The following is a 17,531-nucleotide window of genomic DNA, read 5'->3' as shown; positions in this document are numbered from 1 at the left end:
CTCAACAATAGGTGTTTTGTTTTCAAGGTTTTTTTTATGCATGCAAGGTATATTTTTTTCCATTTTTAGCTGGTTTAATTTTCATATTCAAGAGTTTTGACCTTTAAATAAAAGTTCGATTCAAATCAAAGCTTTAACTTGCTGAAATATATCCTGATCATCTTAGATAAAATCCACCTCATCCAGTTCCACAACGACTTTCTTTTAGGCGTCTGACAGCAGTCATTTTATTGCTAAAATGAAATAAAATTATTCCTTTCTGCGTAATTTTAGTTTTAAATTAACAGAATGTTTTGGTAAATTTTGTGGGAAGGGTGATGAATGACGAAATACAGCAGCCTAAAGAATATTTTGAAAGTAGCCTAATGATTTGAGAAAAAAAAAATCACAAGCCACTGTGTGTGACAGCTGTGGAAGTAAAGAACAAAAAATTGAAACTGTCACTTAAAAACAGGATCTCTTTTGAAACTCATACTAAAATTACTGAAATGAGCTGTGGTACAATTTTACGATGAACCAAGACATAATAATGACACGCCAGATAAAGCTACTTCGCCCTGTGGTTATTGTGCTTTTTGATGGCCTGAAACAAAACATAATTATGCGTTTTGTTTTGTGATGGAGGGCATGTCTTCGGTGCCGGTGGTTTGTCCGTTCGGTCGTCTTTTAACGAGATTTTCAGGAAATGTTGGGGTTGTCATAAAAAACGAGGCAATAAATTTTGGCGCTGATCCAGGTCGTAGTGCTCCCCGGTTTGCTTCGAGTTGGTTGTTGGACTGACTGTTGCAGAGAAGGGAACATTTTAGCCTTTTGTCCAACCGTAACATTTACCTTGTAATGTCTTCATTTGGTCTGTGCACTAGGAGTTTGAACTGAGGAAGCACGCTCGCCAAGAAGGTCGTCGTTACTGTGATCCCGTTGTTCTGACTTACCAGGCTGAACGTATGCCTGAACAGATCAGACTCAAGGTAAGATTCCTGGAAAACGGTCGTTAAAAATCACAGCAAAATGAGCAAATAAAGCTGTAAAGCTCACAGTTGGTCTAACCTGGGTCAACCTGTTCTGCAGTTCAGTTTTCTTTGTCAGCTGTCCAGGTGTTCCATGCACCTGTTGAGTAAAAAAAAAATGCTTATCCATGTTCAGGTGGGAGGAGTGGACCCCAAACAGCTGGCTGTTTACGAGGAGTTTGCCAGGAACATTCCAGGTTTCTTACCAAGCAACGATCTCTCTCAACCCACTGGCTTTTTGGCTCAGCCCATGAAGGTGAATTTATCTCCCGTGACCATCCCAAAACAAAACGTAAGAACTAAAATGGTGTCAGTAAAAGGAAAGTTCAAAGGTTTCTGCATGCTTAATAATTTAAAAAGGCCAGACTTGACCAGAATGTTAAAAATTAGCTCAGCCTATTGATGTCTATGTTTTTGTTTCTATTTTAAATATATGAGGGGGAAAAACTATTACAGCCTATAAATGAGAGGTCTCTTTGTTTTATAGTTTCTAAACTCGGGTTGTGATTTATTTTTGAATTTTAGAACCAGGCATGGGCCACTGACGACGTGGCTCAGATCTATGATAAGTGCATAGCAGACTTGGAGCAGCATCTTCATGCCATTCCTCCAGCGCTTGCCATGAATCCTCTGACCCAAGGCCTGCGTAGTTTACTGGAAGCTGTGGCTTTAGCCAGGAACTCCAGGGATGGGATTGCTGCACTTGGCCTCCTGCAGAAGGTAGGATACCTTGTATATATCCTATGTTGGGTAGACGTTTTACTACTTTCAGACACTCTCTGACCAGCTGATCTGTCTCAATGCTCATTGCTTTCGTTTTGTGAAATTGCGCAACAAAGAGCGAACCTCTTACTGGTGGATTGTTGTCGATTTGCTCATTGCTCTGTGTTTTCCAGGCTGTGGAGGGTCTTCTGGATGCAACAAGTGGAGCTGATGCTGACTTGCTGCTGCGCTACAGAGAGTGCCACCTGCTGGTGTTGAAAGCCCTTCAGGACGGGCGTGCTTATGGACCACAGTGGTGCAATAAGCAGATCACCAGGTGAAAGAAGACGGTTCATATGCCCGTGTCGTGAAATGCGTTACCAGAGCATCCCGCACTCATTTGTTGTCACTCGCGTGGGCCTTGTATGGACTGTCCGAAATGTAAACGGCTGTTAAATTTAAATTCTCTGAACTGAGACAAACTGTGTGAAATTTGATTTCTGCTCTCATAGGTGTTTGATTGAATGTCGTGACGAATACAAATACAACGTGGAGGCAGTGGAGCTTCTGATCAGGAACCATCTAGTAAACATGCAGCAGTATGATGTGCACCTGGCGCAGGTTCAAGTTATTCATTTCATTTCATTTCATTTCCTGTAACCAGACTATCATTATCATCATCTCATTGAGGTCAAGATATCGTTTGCGAGGGAGATCTGGGCATAGAGCTGCACAAGTCACAAACACAATGAGATGACAATCACGTGAACAATTTAAACAGTCATCAAAATTCAGAAACTAGGATAAAAAACACGACTTAAACACACTGGCACTGATTAGATACACGTTGCTTATTATTAAGTAATGCTCTAAATTATGTCAGATATTTATAATTTATTGTTCCGTAACCCTGCAGCTGTGACCTTAATTTCATTCCTGTTTTATTCCAGTCCATGGAGAATGGGTTGCACTACATGGCCGTAGCGTTTGCCATGCAGTTGGTGAAGCTGCTGCTGGTGGATGAACGCAGCGTAAGCCACGTCACAGAAGCTGACCTCTTCCAAACAATTGAGACATTGATGAGAACCTGCGCACACTCCAGAGCCAACGCACCAGAGGGGTAAGAAAACATAACAATAAGAATACGTTAGTTTTAGACAAACTTGTGCCAGTTCCAAAGGCCGCTTACTGTATGTTTTTTTGTTTAGACATTTCAAACCAGATTGTCCTGCAGCTTCCACTATGCACATGTTGACTGTAGGACATGTTTGTTGCTGCCTGCAGTTGGGTTTTCTAATTCTGCTCCTCGTCCACAGGCTTCCCCAGCTGATGGATGTTGTTCGCTCCAACTATGAGGCAATGATTGACCGGGCTCATGGTGGACCCAACTTCATGATGCACTCTGGGATTTCACAGGCTTCAGAATATGATGATCCTCCAGGCCTGAGAGAGAAGGCAGAGTACCTGCTGAGGGAATGGGTCAACCTGTATCACTCGGCTGCTGCTGGAAGGGACAGCACCAAGGCTTTCTCTGCCTTCGTTGGCCAGGTAAACCCCTGGTAAACAGTCTAATCGTCTCATCCTAACCGGCCAAAGGCTTGAGCACTAACGTTATTTGTATTTGTGTTTGTGTTTTTTCTCAGATGCATCAGCAGGGCATCTTGAAGACCGATGACCTGATCACACGGTTCTTCCGACTGTGCACAGAAATGTGTGTGGAGATCAGCTACCGTGCACAGGCCGAACAACAGCACAACCCAGCAGCCAGCGCAGCCATCATCAGAGCCAAATGTTACCACAACCTGGATGCCTTTGTGAGGCTCATAGCCCTGCTGGTCAAACACTCTGGAGAGGCCACCAACACGGTGACCAAAATAAACCTTCTCAACAAGGTATAGGAACATTTCTACAACCTGATCTCATGTCAAGGGTCAAACACAAGATCACCAATGTTTTGTAAATTGGTCCATGGGGAGAATGATTTTATGTTTTTCTTAGGAAGTTGTTTTTAATTTTATTATGAAGCTGGATGTTAAGGAGTTAATATTACTGCTCGGCAGCCATTATGATGAATGGTAGAAGACTAAATTGTGCTCTTTTTAAAAAAATCATCCTTCTTGCAGGTGCTTGGTATTGTAGTCGGTGTCCTGATTCAGGACCACGATGTCCGTCAAACAGATTTCCAGCAGCTACCATACCACCGCATATTCATCATGCTGCTGTTGGAGCTGAATGCTCCCGAACATGTCCTTGAGACCATCAACTTCCAGACACTCACTGCCTTCTGGTAGGACATCCCATAATCTCTTTCTTCGTCACAAGACTGCATTCAGTTCTAGCCAAAGACGGTGTTGGAAGATTTTAAACCTGTCGGTTGTCATCCATTTGATGCTTTAACTTATCTTTGTGCCGTACTGCTGTTGTGCAGCAATACGTTTCATATTCTGAGACCCACCAAAGCACCCGGCTTTGTGTACGCCTGGCTGGAGCTCATCTCCCATCGCATTTTTATTGCCAGGATGCTGGCACACACACCGCAGCAGAAGGTAGCAGTCACCCGCTTCAATATCACACATTCCAAAAAACCCAGAAATGTGTTTTGAGGACCGAGTATTTTTAAATCTTGGACTGATGTTGTCTTCCAGGGTTGGCCCATGTATGCACAGCTGCTGATTGATCTCTTTAAGTACCTCGCCCCCTTCCTGAGGAATGTAGAGCTCATCAAACCTATGCAAATCCTCTACAAGGTTTGTTTCACAGAAAACTTGAGCACTTATTTCAGCTCTGAATATATTGTCCTTATGCCAGTTTCTTTTTGTCCTGTGACTGGTATTTAATGTTAAACCTAAAAAAGTTGTTTGTGTGCTAAACAGGGCACGCTGAGGGTGCTCCTCGTCCTGCTTCACGACTTCCCAGAGTTCCTGTGTGACTATCACTACGGCTTCTGTGACGTTATTCCACCCAACTGCATCCAGCTCCGCAACCTCATCCTCAGTGCCTTCCCACGCAACATGAGGCTTCCTGACCCCTTCACACCCAATCTGAAGGTCAAGCTCCTCACTTTCCCTTTTTCTGCTTTAATATCTTAAAGCTCCAAAGGTTTGGATTTAGTTTGATTTAAATCACATTTTCTGAACACTCTTGTAGGTGGACATGCTGAGTGAGATCAATATCGCTCCTCGCATCCTGACCAACTTCACCGGTGTCATGCCGTCTCAGTTCAAGAAGGATCTGGACTCTTATCTGAAGACGCGTTCGCCTGTCACTTTCCTGTCTGAGCTGCGCAGTAACCTGCAGGTAGGACCAGTGTTTGTTTGCTCAAACTGCATCTTGACAGTGACAGTGAAAGTGAAAGTCGGCGTGACGTCATGTGAATTTCATCTCCCAGGTGTCGAATGAACCAGGAAACCGGTACAACATCCAGCTGATCAATGCTCTAGTGTTATATGTAGGCACACAGGCAATTGCTCACATCCACAACAAAGGCAGCACCCCCTCCATGAGCACCATTACTCACTCTGCACACATGGACATCTTCCAGAACCTTGCTGTGGACCTGGACACTGAGGGTATGACAGTACTGTGATGTTGGAGGAGTCTGTGAAACCTAAAGCCTCTGCGCCTGCTTTTAGGTGCTGAACATCGGTACAGGGTGAATCGGGTGTTCCCGTCTTTATTTTTCCAGGACGTTACCTGTTCCTGAACGCGATCGCCAATCAGCTGCGTTACCCTAACAGCCACACTCACTACTTCAGCTGCACCATGCTTTATCTCTTTGCTGAGGCCAACACAGAGGCCATCCAGGAGCAGATCACCAGGTGAGCTGTCCCGTCTCACCTGAGCTTCGTGTTTTCTAAACTGCTGTGGGATTCTGTTAACCGATTCTCAATCGCCCTGTTAACTATTTTTCTGGTCTTCCAGAGTTCTGCTGGAGAGGCTGATAGTGAACAGGCCTCACCCGTGGGGGCTTCTCATCACCTTCATTGAGCTGATTAAGAATCCTGCCTTTAAGTTCTGGAGTCACGACTTTGTGCACTGTGCCCCCGAGATTGAAAAGTAGGTTTCCTGTTGGTCTCTGTGTGTTTGTGCGAAGTGCAGCTACAGGTCGTATGGTCAAGTCGTTGACCATTTTTGGTGTGTCTCCAGGCTGTTCCAGTCTGTAGCCCAGTGCTGCATGGGGCAGAAGCAGGCCCAGCAGGTGATGGAGGGAACTGGTGCCAGTTAACCTGCGAGCCAGCCCGTCGAGACGCCGCGGCCTTGACCCAGCCTGCCGCCACCACACACACACACACCTCCCATTTTACTATTGGCACTGGATAAACTGGTTACCACAGTCGTGTTGAAGTGTGGACAGGACTACTGCTCGAGTTGATAAGAGTTGATTTTTTTTTCCCCTGTTGTGTGTCAGAGGTCTGTGTGTCGAGAGTGAATTGGGATTTGCTGTTTAAACTTATTTTGAAACTTTTGTTGTAAATATTAATAAAGGGAGAGCAGGGAAGTCAGGAAATGGATGCATTTCACGTGTGTCTGCTCAAATGTATCTTGATATGATATGTGATGTATTCTCACTCACTACCAAAGTCCTTAGTTTGCTTCCTTCCCACACAAATCCTGTTTTTTTGTTTTTGCTTTCAGAGGCGGTAGAGAGTGGTAGATAGCTGAAGAGAGAAAAAAAACCTGCCTGCTACTTTTTAGTTCTTTATTTTTATCTTTTTTGAGTGGGACTGAAAATTGTGGTTAAGTCTCAGGTGTGGTGGTGGTGGTGGTGGAGACCGTTTTCTGATGGTTTGTCCATTTGAAACCGGTTCCGGAGGTCTCTCTCCCTGGCACTTTGTAAAATTGCGCAAAGTGATGGTAACATCTTAACTTGTATAAAGATCCGATTCCAATTGAAGAACAACAATAGAAGGACCAGTACAGCCCATTTTGTAACATTTTGAATGTTTTGTAAATTGGTCCATGTGTTGTATTTTGTAGTCCTTTAGTTCTTGCTACTTAACTGCAGTATGCATAAAGAAAATAAAGCATTCAACTGCATTTCTGTGTGGATTCTTTGAAACTGATGTAGTGAGGCCAAGTTTTAAGTGTATTAAGTTATTGATTTTATTAAGCTGCTTTTTAAAAGTCGATTGAAGCTTCAATCTAAACATACTGTGTTCAAAATGAAATACCTGAGAGATTTTCCTCGAAAACAAGATAAACGCAAAGCTGCAAAGCTCTCGCAGTTCAGACTAAACAAGTAAAATTACCGATGGCACTGTGGAAGCAGATGTGTGGGTCTGTGTTGACTGGAAAGGTTTATCAAAATGTCTCGATTGTGTGTGAGAGATTTCAAACGGTTCGTAAAATTAAATGAACTTCTCAAATGTTGACCACCCTGATTCAGATCGGTCAGAAAGCTGCTGCTGCTGCAATTTCCCTCATTTTCCTTCAATTTAAATCAAAGTATATAAATTATTATATATATATCAAATATACACATCTCACTAATCCTGAAGGGATTATCTCCCGGAGCTGTGACTGCTAGAGAATTTCTCATCGGCGTCTCACTGAACCGAGTGTTTGCAGCAGCATTTGGAAAATCACAGCCTATTCTTGTGTGAATGGCTTTTTAAAACTATTTTAGGCTTTTCACATCATTTTGTGGCCACTTTGGCAGATGCCTCCACGTTTCTAAATTGAAACCAGATTTTTTCATCTACTGGTTAAAAAAAGAAAACAAAACAACACTATCTCACCGACATCAAATCAGACTAAACCTTTCCTGTTTTAGGTTGATTACGATTCCCAAAATTATTTCTTTTTGCCAAACACCTGAATGATGAGCATTTTTTTGCTTTAAAAACAACTGTGTGTGATGCTTTTGACACTCTTGTTTATGTTGTGGTTAAAGGAACAAAATCAGATCAGATTCAACTGTAGACTGCACTAGGCAGTGCAGTCTACAGTTGAATATATGATTTTGTTAAATATGTTAAATTCTCACAACTGATATGCAACATGTTGCACCAAACTTCTTAACACAATCAACTTCAAGCGGTAATAACAGAGATAATACTGGAAAGCTCAACAAAATGTGATGAAGTGCATATTTAAAAAAAAAAAAAGCTCACACTGATAACTGATAGGTTCATCCTGTTTCAATGAAGTCCTGCTCACATCTCAGCAAGTGTAGAAAACAACAACTTAGGATCCCTGGTGTCTTAAGCTACACTGCAGATGTTAAATTCACAAACTCTACAATGCTGTAGATCATCAGTTCATCTTTTGGTTCTCTGCAGAAGAGGATGAGAAAAATGTTATCACTGTTACCTCATCCTTTCACTGAAACTGAAACCCAAGTAAAACAAAACCTGCAATTTTTCACGTGTCTATACTGTGTTTGACCTGTTCTCAGCCTCGTCACTTCTGTTTTTTTCTCCAACAGTAGATAGAAAGGAGATAGTAGGATAGAAAAGTAAATAGTCCACCGCACCGTATTTCTAATGCTCGCTTCTTCTCCTTCTGCAGTCCGTATCGGTCCTATGAGCCACGAGCACAGAGGACGCCATGTTACGTCCGGCCGTTGGGCTGAACACACTCCAGAGCTCTAAAGACGGGTTTGAGATGCACACAACTACCGGTATTTTGACAGAAAATTTTTCACAAATTTTATTAACATGTTCAAAACTCTTCAGAAATGTACTCATTGACTGTCAACAGAATTTACTCTCACTTAAAAACTGAGCAGAAATCATGACTTGGTGTGCTCTACGAGTCTGTACAGGATCAACTTCTGTCCCAAGCGGACCTGCAGCGCCCTCCTCTGCCTGCTGCTCAGTCTTTCCAGTGCCGCTTTGTCCTCCGCCAGCACCCGGTCTCCGTTCACTAGCGTTTCCTCCATTTCTCCGTCTCCGTATGACCTCAAAGTGAGCCGAGCTGCTTCGTGAATCAGTCGTTTCCATGACGCCTTCAATTTAGGAAGACCTTCGATGGAAAAAGCCTGAGAAATTTCATCGTCGTCTTCATATTCTTCCTCCCATCCTTCATTGTCTTTGAACTCGGACAACTCTTCTTTTGACATACACAACACCTGCAGGAAGAAAAGGGGAGCTGTGTTTTCTATGCTGTGTTGTGTAATCAGACAGTTGCTATTCGTGCTCTATCACCTTCACCTTCAGTGCAGTGTGAAGCTCCGAGTCGGTGAGGCAGCCATGTTTACTGAAGACGAAGGCTCCATTGTCTTTCACCATCTGACGGAGCACCTCCCACCGCCCCTCCACGAGCTCCCCGTCAGAGTCAGATTGAGCATCTGACAGAAGAGAAGAACAACCAAGAAGACAACACTCAAAAAGAGGTCAGCATGTTAATCAGAAGAGGTTTGAAGTTCCAACAGTTTTACAGTTTCAGTATTGCAAGAATAGTGAGAGACAACCAGGACGCCTGGGAGCTCTCTGAAGGAGCTCTAAGCTTCAGGAGGGCCGGTGGGACAGACTGGAAACAACAACTGCCGCCCGGGTTCTTCACCTGTCTGAGCTTTGCTCCCGGGTGTCTTGGTGACGTCTCTCACTGTCCTCCATGGTCTCTCAGTCTGTGAGGACGGCCGGCTCATCGTAGATTTACACATGTCCGATATTCCTTCCATGTCTTGATAGATTTAACAGAACTCCTGGGATGTTTTGGGCCTTGGAAATCCTTTTGGATTCATTCTCTGACTTCTACTTTTCAATCTATTTCCTTTATTTTACCAGAAGAAAACTCACTGGGATTAAAAATCTAATTTCCAACAGTGCCTTGGACAAAACAATCACGTTTTCTCTGAGTTGAATTAGGACAGGCCCTTTAAGGGGGAATATTTAGGCAGCCATTTACCAGTATTTTGAATTATGTATTTGTATTTATTGGTATTACTCTGTAGAAATCTAATTTCACTCTGACACTTGAGTTTTTCCTTCCAATTTTTTTGTCCAGGTCAATTTATCTCGACTGTGACTAATGACCGCAATAAAAGCACGCGCACACACACACACGTACGTACGTATGTTTTTGCTTGTTTGTTAAATTTAACAATTTTACAAGCATTCGTAAGATATTTGTCACCTTGTTGGGCAGCTTTGTAGAGGCAGAAAACAGGAATATCTGCAGTGTCGTTGTTGTTGCTCAGATATGACTCAGTGAAGCCGTACATGTGAAGAAGTTGCCAGTTGGCCATCTGCCCGTAGGTGTTAAACACCTCTTCACCTTTATTGATGTGACGCACAGAAACCATCTTCAGACTGTCCTGAAAATGAGGTGAGTTAGTGAAGATGTCCACAATTAGACAGACGCTAAAACAGACGCTTCTCCTTACAGGTGTAAACTCCAGATTAGCATTGTGGTTGGACACATGGTTCAGCATGTCTGCCATGGGAACCATCATTGGCGGGCTGGAGGTCTTCTCCTCTTCGTCATCCTCTTCCTTCGGCTCCTGGAAGCTACAGCGACAAGAACAAAACAAAGGGTTCAGAGAGAGAGAGAGAGAAAAGTGAAGAAATTTACAAACATGCACGCTAACCTGTAGGCCATGACGAAAGCCACTAGTTGTGTGTACAGCTCCAGAGTGTGCGTGTCAGGGTTCCACACGTCAGGATGTCTGATCATGAAAGGTAGGACTATGTCGGTGTACTCTTGGCGGATGTTGAATAGGTCTGTGTCCACAGCCTCTGGGATACCCGTTCCCTTCAGCTGGCTGTCTCGCTCCTCTTTAGGCCTGAAGAAGGAACATTAAATCAGAACAGTGCTTTAAAGTCATAAACACACACACACAGCAGATTTTTCAGGTGGGATATCACAGGTACCAGAACATGGGATGATCCAGCTTCTCGAAGTCAGACCAAAGAGACAGGTATGGTTTCCATTGGGACTGTGAGGAAGTGTATTCGCAAAGCAGAGCCAGCAGCAGAGGAACCCAGCCAGAGGAGCTCTCCAAAGATGACTTCTCTGCGAAAAAAACAGTGTGCAACTGTAAGGAGGCGATAAGTCAGGCAGCTCTGACGGCTTCTCCATGAACGTCACCTTTTTTCAACAAGGTAGAGACTTTTGCAGTTTCCTGGTGGAGGAGAGCAGACCTGGGGATGGTGAATAACACTTCTCCTTCTGCTATGTTGTCTTTCGCCACCATCCCATAGTCTGCCACAGTTTCCTCTCTACTCACACTCACATACACCTGGAGAAAAAGGCTTCCAGCATCAACTTCATTACATTCAGAGGGTGAACACTTAACAAGCGTCTGTCTGAACAACTTCTTGTCGTAAATTCGGATTAACAGCATTAGCAACAGCATTTAGACACTTGTTAACTGAAACTACATATTTTAAAGCTAAACTTTGTCAACTGTGTCAAACATATTTTAAAAATCAGATTCCCAAGTCTTAAAACAAACAAATAGTCTGATTCTAGACTCCGACGGCCTAATCTGCCAGTCTAGAATCGGCAGATTGCCGTCTGACAGATTAATTTCGTTTTAGTTCGTGTATTTTTACTGTGTTGTGTTGCCAAAGCAACACACTGTCACTGTCACTGTCACAGTCACGTAAAAAAATATTCAAGTGTCACTAGTATTGCATCTGCCAAAGATGGCTGGTTTTAATTCTTCCTTAGTTTTCTAAACTAAATACTTCTTTGTATTCTGAGGATTCACTAAGCTCTAGTATCAGGATCAGTTCAGGTAGACTTCTGCTTTAAAAACTCCCAAGTAATTTCTTGGAATTGTTCACATATCTTGTTATGTTGGCTTAGAAAACAGCACCTTATCACTGAGAAGCAAACCGACTGAATCACACCACCGAAGAAAGTCCTGCAGGAGCTCAGAACCGGCCTCGACCTGCAAACAATTCATTTTACGACTTCCAGAAAGCAACTCGTTGGAGATGTTAAAAGCAATATTAAATATTAAACAAACTCTTGACTAGAACAATTAGAGGCTAAATTCAGCAGCTGTCGTTACACAAGGCTATAGCAAAAGTCAATCGTGCGACTTTATTTTGTTTGATAAATGTGACGAAGATTTAACCTTTAGTCGCTTTGCTTCCGTTGCCATCTTCTGACGCTTCTGCTCACGCGTTTTTCGGCTCAAAAAGATTAGAGACACAGACCGCGAATAAAGTGGTATAATACGATTCGTCCTATAGATTCAACACGCTGTTCACCTCGAACACCGCCAGCCTCCAGCAGAACCACCAACCGAATGCTAACCCGATTAGCCGTTGAAGCTAACGAAGCCGTGGGTTAAGTGTGACCTGAGCACTGACTTGTAGGCAAACCCGCAGCGCACGGCGCACTTCCCTGTATGAAAACTAGTGCAGAATTCACGAAAATGCAGCACTCGTTACTTTCTCTACACCCAGTATTGTTTATTCTTCTTCCGTTACCTTTAATGCGGACCGAACGGGGCAACGCACCCACACAAATGTTATAACAAACGACCGTCTCGATGTGGCAATTACTTTTCTCGGCGTTCGCAAATGGATAATACAATTTACCATACACGATCTATATATCTGTATATCACGATATGTATGTATGTATTACTGTGCCCACTGCTTTGTGTGGTTGACATTACAGACGTAAACCAAAACGTACCTCAGCAGGAGGGAGTCTCTGCAGTCGGAACGACCTGGTCGGAAACTGAAAATGAGTGTGCTTCAAAATTAACGTTGAGAAAAGCTGCTCTAATGCACGGGGAATGGGTTCCGCGGGAGTTCGGTGGACCATTGGTATCGGAACGTTCACATTTCGTTCTAACGAGAAGTATTACCCGCAACTTCGGCACACGTCGGCACTTCGGCACTCGCTATCCAATCCAAGCAACTGTATCCAAAAACTATCCTCTCTTTGTCCGGCCGCAGGTGCGCCGGAGGTCTCTGTCGGATGAAGGCTTTTCGGTGAAGCAGCGGCGTCGCTTTGCTGAAAGAAAGAGGAGCGAAAACGGGTCAGCGAATGACTCTCACCATAAGCAAATCAAGGTGAAGCCCGAGAGTGGAACCGGAACCAGAACCAGAACCAGGGACAAGACGTCGCCCGGAACAATGGCCGCGTAGAGGAACGGTTCCTCTCCATTCTCCGAGCCGACAACTCGGACCCAATTCAACACAAAACACACAGCCCGAACTGAAACCGACCAGTTTTACCAAACTGTGTAGCGACGAAGCGACTGCCGGCGGTCCAAATGAGGAGGGAACGAGTCCGGGCGGACATTCTGCTCCGGCTCCGGCAGTGGCGTGTTGACGAAGTTTTAGGCTACTTCGCGGACTTACAACTAGCTCGGACGTTTGAGTTTCACCCCTCCGCCAGAGCTACTGTGCTGAACCAAACAGTTAAATAAACTGTTAAGCCGAACGGTTACAATGCAGCGTTTATGCAATTCAATAAATGTAATGTTAACGCAATTTACCCACTTTGTGTTGATTTTTCGAAATGTTTTTTACAGGTGTGAACATGGACATTTCAATTTCAAATTATATGTTTAATGCACGGGGAATGAGTTCCGCGGGAGTTCGGTGGACCGTTGGTATCGGAATGTTCAGATTTCGTTCTGACGAGGAGTATTACCCGCAACTTCGGCACACGTCGGCCCTATCCAAGCAAAAAGACGAAAAGAGAAGACGAAACGTCTGGCCAAAACTATGTCTACGTCTACGTCAACCAAGGCCCTGCAGTGTGAGTGGGGTGGGCCCTGGCAAGTTTCTTTTTAACGGAGATGTGACTGGCGTATTTCTGGTACTGTGCGCTGTGTGTGTGTGAGGTCATTCTGTTTTAAAACCTCTCCACCTAGAACGATTCGAACCTGGAACACTTTCGATTCCATCATTTATTCTGTCAAAGCACACTTTTCCGTAAACATTTGTACTTTGTTTTTTATTTCAGAGAAATTCTTTTTACAGAAGTTAGGGTTGCGATGTGTGCCGAAGCAACAGTGAGTACAGTGGTTGATAAATTACAAAGGTCGAAAGCATTAGCATTGGAAGCAAATGAGTAAAGTGTTAAAGAAAATCGTATGTGAATACACGATCGTATCTCTCATATCTGTTATAATAAATCTCTCATAGCACGCACACACACACACACAAATACATAATCTGACATTTTCAGATTTAATTGTGAGCATTCCAGAGGGTACTCTGTTAATCACATTATATTCACATGTATATACGTATTTGAACTTGACCTCTGACCCTCCAAGTTTCTGACCACTGTCCACACAGGTCAGGGGTCATTTGGGTTATGATAAGCATAATGCCTGAGTCCTGGACACCAGCTTCATGAAGGGCCAGCTGTCTTCGTGTCGGACCGCTTCCACGGTTGGTTGCTCGCAGGCTGAAAGCTCAGCTCGTGGAGATGCATTTGTGAATGCTTTTTCAGGTACACCTTAAACCAGTAAGACACTCTTCCCCTTGTGTGGTATCGTGAGGGGGGTAGGATCGACCAAGAGATCAAGATCAGAATAGTCAACCTCCACAACTCTGGTTCATCTGTTCAAACAATTTGTCATTATGTGTGTATCAAAACATACATGCACCTGAGCAGGAGGGAGTCTCTGTGTAGCCGCCTTCATCCGACTCATCTGTACTCTGCGATGTGTGCGACTGGTAAAAGGAATCAGTAGACGAGGACCCTGGGTGTGTTGCAGCAGCAGGGCAGGTTCAATCCGTTTAAAACAAGAATACTTTTAGCACAGCAGTTCTTGGGGTCTGGCTTCCCCACGCACACCTGTCCCCAGCGCAGTTCGGCGCAAACTGAGACCAGAATGTGTTGAAACCAACCAAAATTTTCAGAGATTCCCAATTAATAAAGCAAAATCTCCATTCATTCAAAACAATTAAAATAAAACACAAACAGAAATACTCCGCCCAACAGTTACATTTCTTATACATGAATTTAACATCCAGATAACCTTTTGAAACAACTCACATACCTGTTTGAAACAAGAACACTTTTAGCACAGCAGTTCTTGGGGTCTGGCTTCCCCACGCACACCTTAAACAATTAGAAGAACAAAAAAAGAACCAAGTTGGTACAAGAAACTCAACAAATGTTGGCAACGTGGGAATTAAATACCCAATAATACAACTGTATTAAATACCCATAAAACAGTTTAAAAACAATATATAACAAGTTGCGAGTTTAGCAAATATAGGTTTTAGGACATTTTGAACATTTTAATACACCAACAGAAGACAGCTACATAACGCTTACCTGTCCCCAGCGCAGCTCGGCGCAAACTGAGGAGGGCAGCGGAAAAACACAGGATATGACGCGGAAACAGGAAACAAGAAAATAAAAGCTTCTCCGCCAAAATAAAATACAATTTAGAAACCAAGAAAAACAAATATACACCGATAATGAGGATGGATTTGAGGTGAAATATGAACATTTTTACACACTTGTTACATCTGCAGTCGGAACGACCTGATCAGAGACTGAAAATGAGTGTGCTTCAAAAAAATGAATGTTGTCATTAGCCACTGAGAAAAGCTGCTCTAATGCACGGGGAATGAGTTCCGCGGGAGTTCGGTGGACCGTTGGTATCGGAACGTTCAGATTTCGTTCTGACGAGGAGTATTACCCGCAACTTCGGCACACGTCGGCACTCGTCGTCCTTACAACATGCCGAAGGCTCTCGAGAAAAAGAAACATCTCGACAAGCCGCCGTCAACCACTAAGGCCCTGGGAACGTAGAGCTCGAAAGAGTTCCCAAGCAAACGGTGGTGTTTCTCTCTCAATAGTTACACGGACCACGAGCTAGCTAGGCTAAGTGCTAATTTAACGGCAGCAACGGTCGATTATGTGATCGTCGGCAGAGAAGTTGGAGACAAGGGAACTCCGCACCTCCAAGGATTCGTGAATCTGAAGGCTAAAAAGAGACTGGCTGGCATGAAGTCTCATCTCTCCTCGCTGTCACTTCGAAAGAGCTCGCGGTGCGGACGAGGAGAACAAGGAGTACTGCGAGAAGGGCGGAGATGTTTACCTCGCCATCGGGGAGCCGGTGGGCCAGGGAAAGAGGAACGACTTGAATGCAGCGGTGGAGATGCTTCGCAAGTCGTCGGGCAACCTGTCCGAGCTCGCCAACGAGATGCCTGCGACGTTCATCAGGTACTGCCGGGGGTTGAGCCAGTGGGTGGACTTCGCTCGGGTTGCCAGGCAACGCGACTACAAGACTGACGTCACTGTCCTGGTGGGTCCCCCTGGCTGCGGGAAGAGTCGCCGCGCGGCTGGTGCGACGTCTGGCTTGGCCTTTTACAAGTCGAGGGGTGAGTGGTGGGACGGGTACGTGGGTCAGGAGGATGTCATCATCGACGACTTCTATGGCTGGCTGAAGTACGACGAACTTCTTCGGATCTGCGATCGATACCCTCACCGTGTCCCTGTCAAGGGATCCTTCGCCCAGTTCTCGGCCAGGAGGATTTTCATCACCTCCAACAAGCACGTCTGGGAGTGGTACAAGTTCGAGCACTACGACGCGGATCCTCTGATGCGCCGGATCGACACGTACAAGGTGTGGAGCGACGACAATCCGGGCCGCTTCCGTGATCTTCACGAACTTCTGTTTTTGACCCATCTCCGATACAATTATTAACGTTTGTGTGTGTGTGTGTGTGTGACGTCTTGTGACCCTAATGTGTTTCCTGAAAATAAACACCCTAACCCTTTGGAACTTTGTGGAAACACTATCATTTGGCAACAAGTGACACAAACAGAATATTTGCCAACACGCACGGCCGCTTGTCTCACCGTTACTGTTAGCTGGTTTGATTGTCGATTGTCTCTGCTAATTGTTCCTTAATTTTTCTGAAGACCGGAGGCTCTCGGTTGGTTGACACGTTTCACTTTGAACGTGAATGTGAGCACGGTGCAAATCGTAAAATTCAATACGTTTAGGTTTGACAGTGCAGTCGTGGCAAAATTCAAAGTCATCCACAAATCGTCCATGGACAATCCACAAGAGGAAGTCGTGAGCAAAGGAAACACGCACAAAATCATGCCCCATTGGTTCCAGGATTAATAATTCAATCCGTTCCATCGAATTATATAAACAAAAGGTGAACTCGTGAACTCGGTTTCTTGGCCCCCTCTCCTGGCGAAAAGAGGGAATTGCGGGCACTCGGGTGGGTTTCAGACGATCTTTTTTTCTTACGCCGATGTTTTGTTTTTACGGGGAATTGGTGATGGGTGATGGAGTGAGCCACGGACAATCGTGAATAACAAACAATAACGAATCTCTTGAAACTCAAAATCACATGAATAAAACCGTTTCATGGAGTGAAAGGTCCAGAAATGATGATAAACCTTTAAGTAAACAACGATCGCACGTTGGTTGCACAGCACCTTCACAGACAACATTAGCTTAAATCCAATCCATATAAGGCAAGAGGTGTGTAATAATAATAATTATATAATTATATCATTTCATCTGTCGTGGGTTAGGATCTCCTGACCCAGAGGATGAAATTCCAAATACAGTCTCATGGCGCCATCCTGTGGCTAAATAAAAGAACTGCGGATGGGCGGGTAAAATCAAAGCAAGTGTGACTCGTTTTTGTTGGAGTGACCTTTTTGGATCCAGAGATGGGTTGAAAAGGGTTGAACTGGTACTGAACCCCGGGAGTGATGACCTGGGAGGTAGGTAAGTCATTGTTAAATGGTTAGGATGATGATGTTTTTTTAAAAAATTATTATCACTTGTCTTCTGCCGGTTGTTGCGGCAAAAGGTACGTACAAGAGGTCGTTATGTCCTGGTAGGTGGATATGTATTCAATTGTTGTTGAAGATATATATTGTTGTTATGATTATTTAGTGGATTGGGTA

The 17,531-nt window shown here is 44.2% G+C and overlaps 2 protein-coding genes across 14 annotated transcripts in view; one reads left to right on the top strand and one right to left on the bottom strand.

Moving 5' to 3' along the window:
- Window positions 1-6,746, top strand: part of cnot1 (CCR4-NOT transcription complex, subunit 1) — a 32,366-nt gene extending 25,620 nt beyond the window's left edge. For 3 of the 10 annotated variants that reach the window (XM_017439351.3, XM_025002283.2, XM_017439350.3), the window contains exons 33-49: window positions 864-968; window positions 1,144-1,299; window positions 1,533-1,727; window positions 1,904-2,046; window positions 2,222-2,330; window positions 2,660-2,829; window positions 3,026-3,257; window positions 3,353-3,601; window positions 3,833-3,996; window positions 4,138-4,255; window positions 4,355-4,456; window positions 4,583-4,756; window positions 4,857-5,006; window positions 5,098-5,278; window positions 5,395-5,527; window positions 5,631-5,765; window positions 5,856-5,934. In XM_017439351.3, coding sequence (XP_017294840.1) covers window positions 864-968; window positions 1,144-1,299; window positions 1,533-1,727; window positions 1,904-2,046; window positions 2,222-2,330; window positions 2,660-2,829; window positions 3,026-3,257; window positions 3,353-3,601; window positions 3,833-3,996; window positions 4,138-4,255; window positions 4,355-4,456; window positions 4,583-4,756; window positions 4,857-5,006; window positions 5,098-5,278; window positions 5,395-5,527; window positions 5,631-5,765; window positions 5,856-5,934 — 2,595 coding nt within the window. Of the gene's footprint in view, window positions 1-863; window positions 969-1,143; window positions 1,300-1,532; window positions 1,728-1,903; window positions 2,047-2,221; window positions 2,331-2,659; window positions 2,830-3,025; window positions 3,258-3,352; window positions 3,602-3,832; window positions 3,997-4,137; window positions 4,256-4,354; window positions 4,457-4,582; window positions 4,757-4,856; window positions 5,007-5,097; window positions 5,279-5,394; window positions 5,528-5,630; window positions 5,766-5,855 lie in introns of all 10 variants that reach the window. The other 7 variants (XM_017439355.3, XM_025002287.1, XM_025002286.1 and 4 more) reach the window with 3 other exon arrangements.
- A 1,588-nt stretch (window positions 6,747-8,334) lies between these two features.
- On the bottom strand, window positions 8,335-16,311 carry setd6 (SET domain containing 6, protein lysine methyltransferase). 4 transcript variants are annotated; one of them, XM_025002292.2, is made up of 11 exons: window positions 15,694-16,311; window positions 12,484-12,632; window positions 12,309-12,342; window positions 11,476-11,550; window positions 10,743-10,893; window positions 10,526-10,667; window positions 10,243-10,437; window positions 10,039-10,162; window positions 9,789-9,969; window positions 8,864-9,000; window positions 8,335-8,781 (listed from the first exon to the last, which is right to left on the bottom strand). In XM_025002292.2, exons 1-11 carry the CDS (start codon window positions 16,282-16,284, stop codon window positions 8,443-8,445), a joined length of 2,118 nt encoding a protein of 705 aa, XP_024858060.1. In that variant the 5' UTR covers window positions 16,285-16,311; the 3' UTR covers window positions 8,335-8,442. The 4 variants fall into 4 exon arrangements, with proteins under 4 accessions (XP_024858060.1, XP_024858061.1, XP_037834345.1 ...); XM_025002293.2 differs by lacking the exon at window positions 11,476-11,550 and having other exon boundaries at window positions 15,694-16,307; XM_037978417.1 differs by lacking the exons at window positions 12,484-12,632; window positions 15,694-16,311 and adding an exon at window positions 15,292-15,675.
- Window positions 16,312-17,531: the final 1,220 nt, after the last annotated feature.

The sequence above is a fragment of the Kryptolebias marmoratus genome, linkage group LG11 (genome assembly GCF_001649575.2).
Source record: "Kryptolebias marmoratus isolate JLee-2015 linkage group LG11, ASM164957v2, whole genome shotgun sequence".
Taxonomy (NCBI): domain Eukaryota; kingdom Metazoa; phylum Chordata; class Actinopteri; order Cyprinodontiformes; family Rivulidae; genus Kryptolebias; species Kryptolebias marmoratus.
This window is presented reverse-complemented; position numbering and strand designations above follow the sequence as displayed.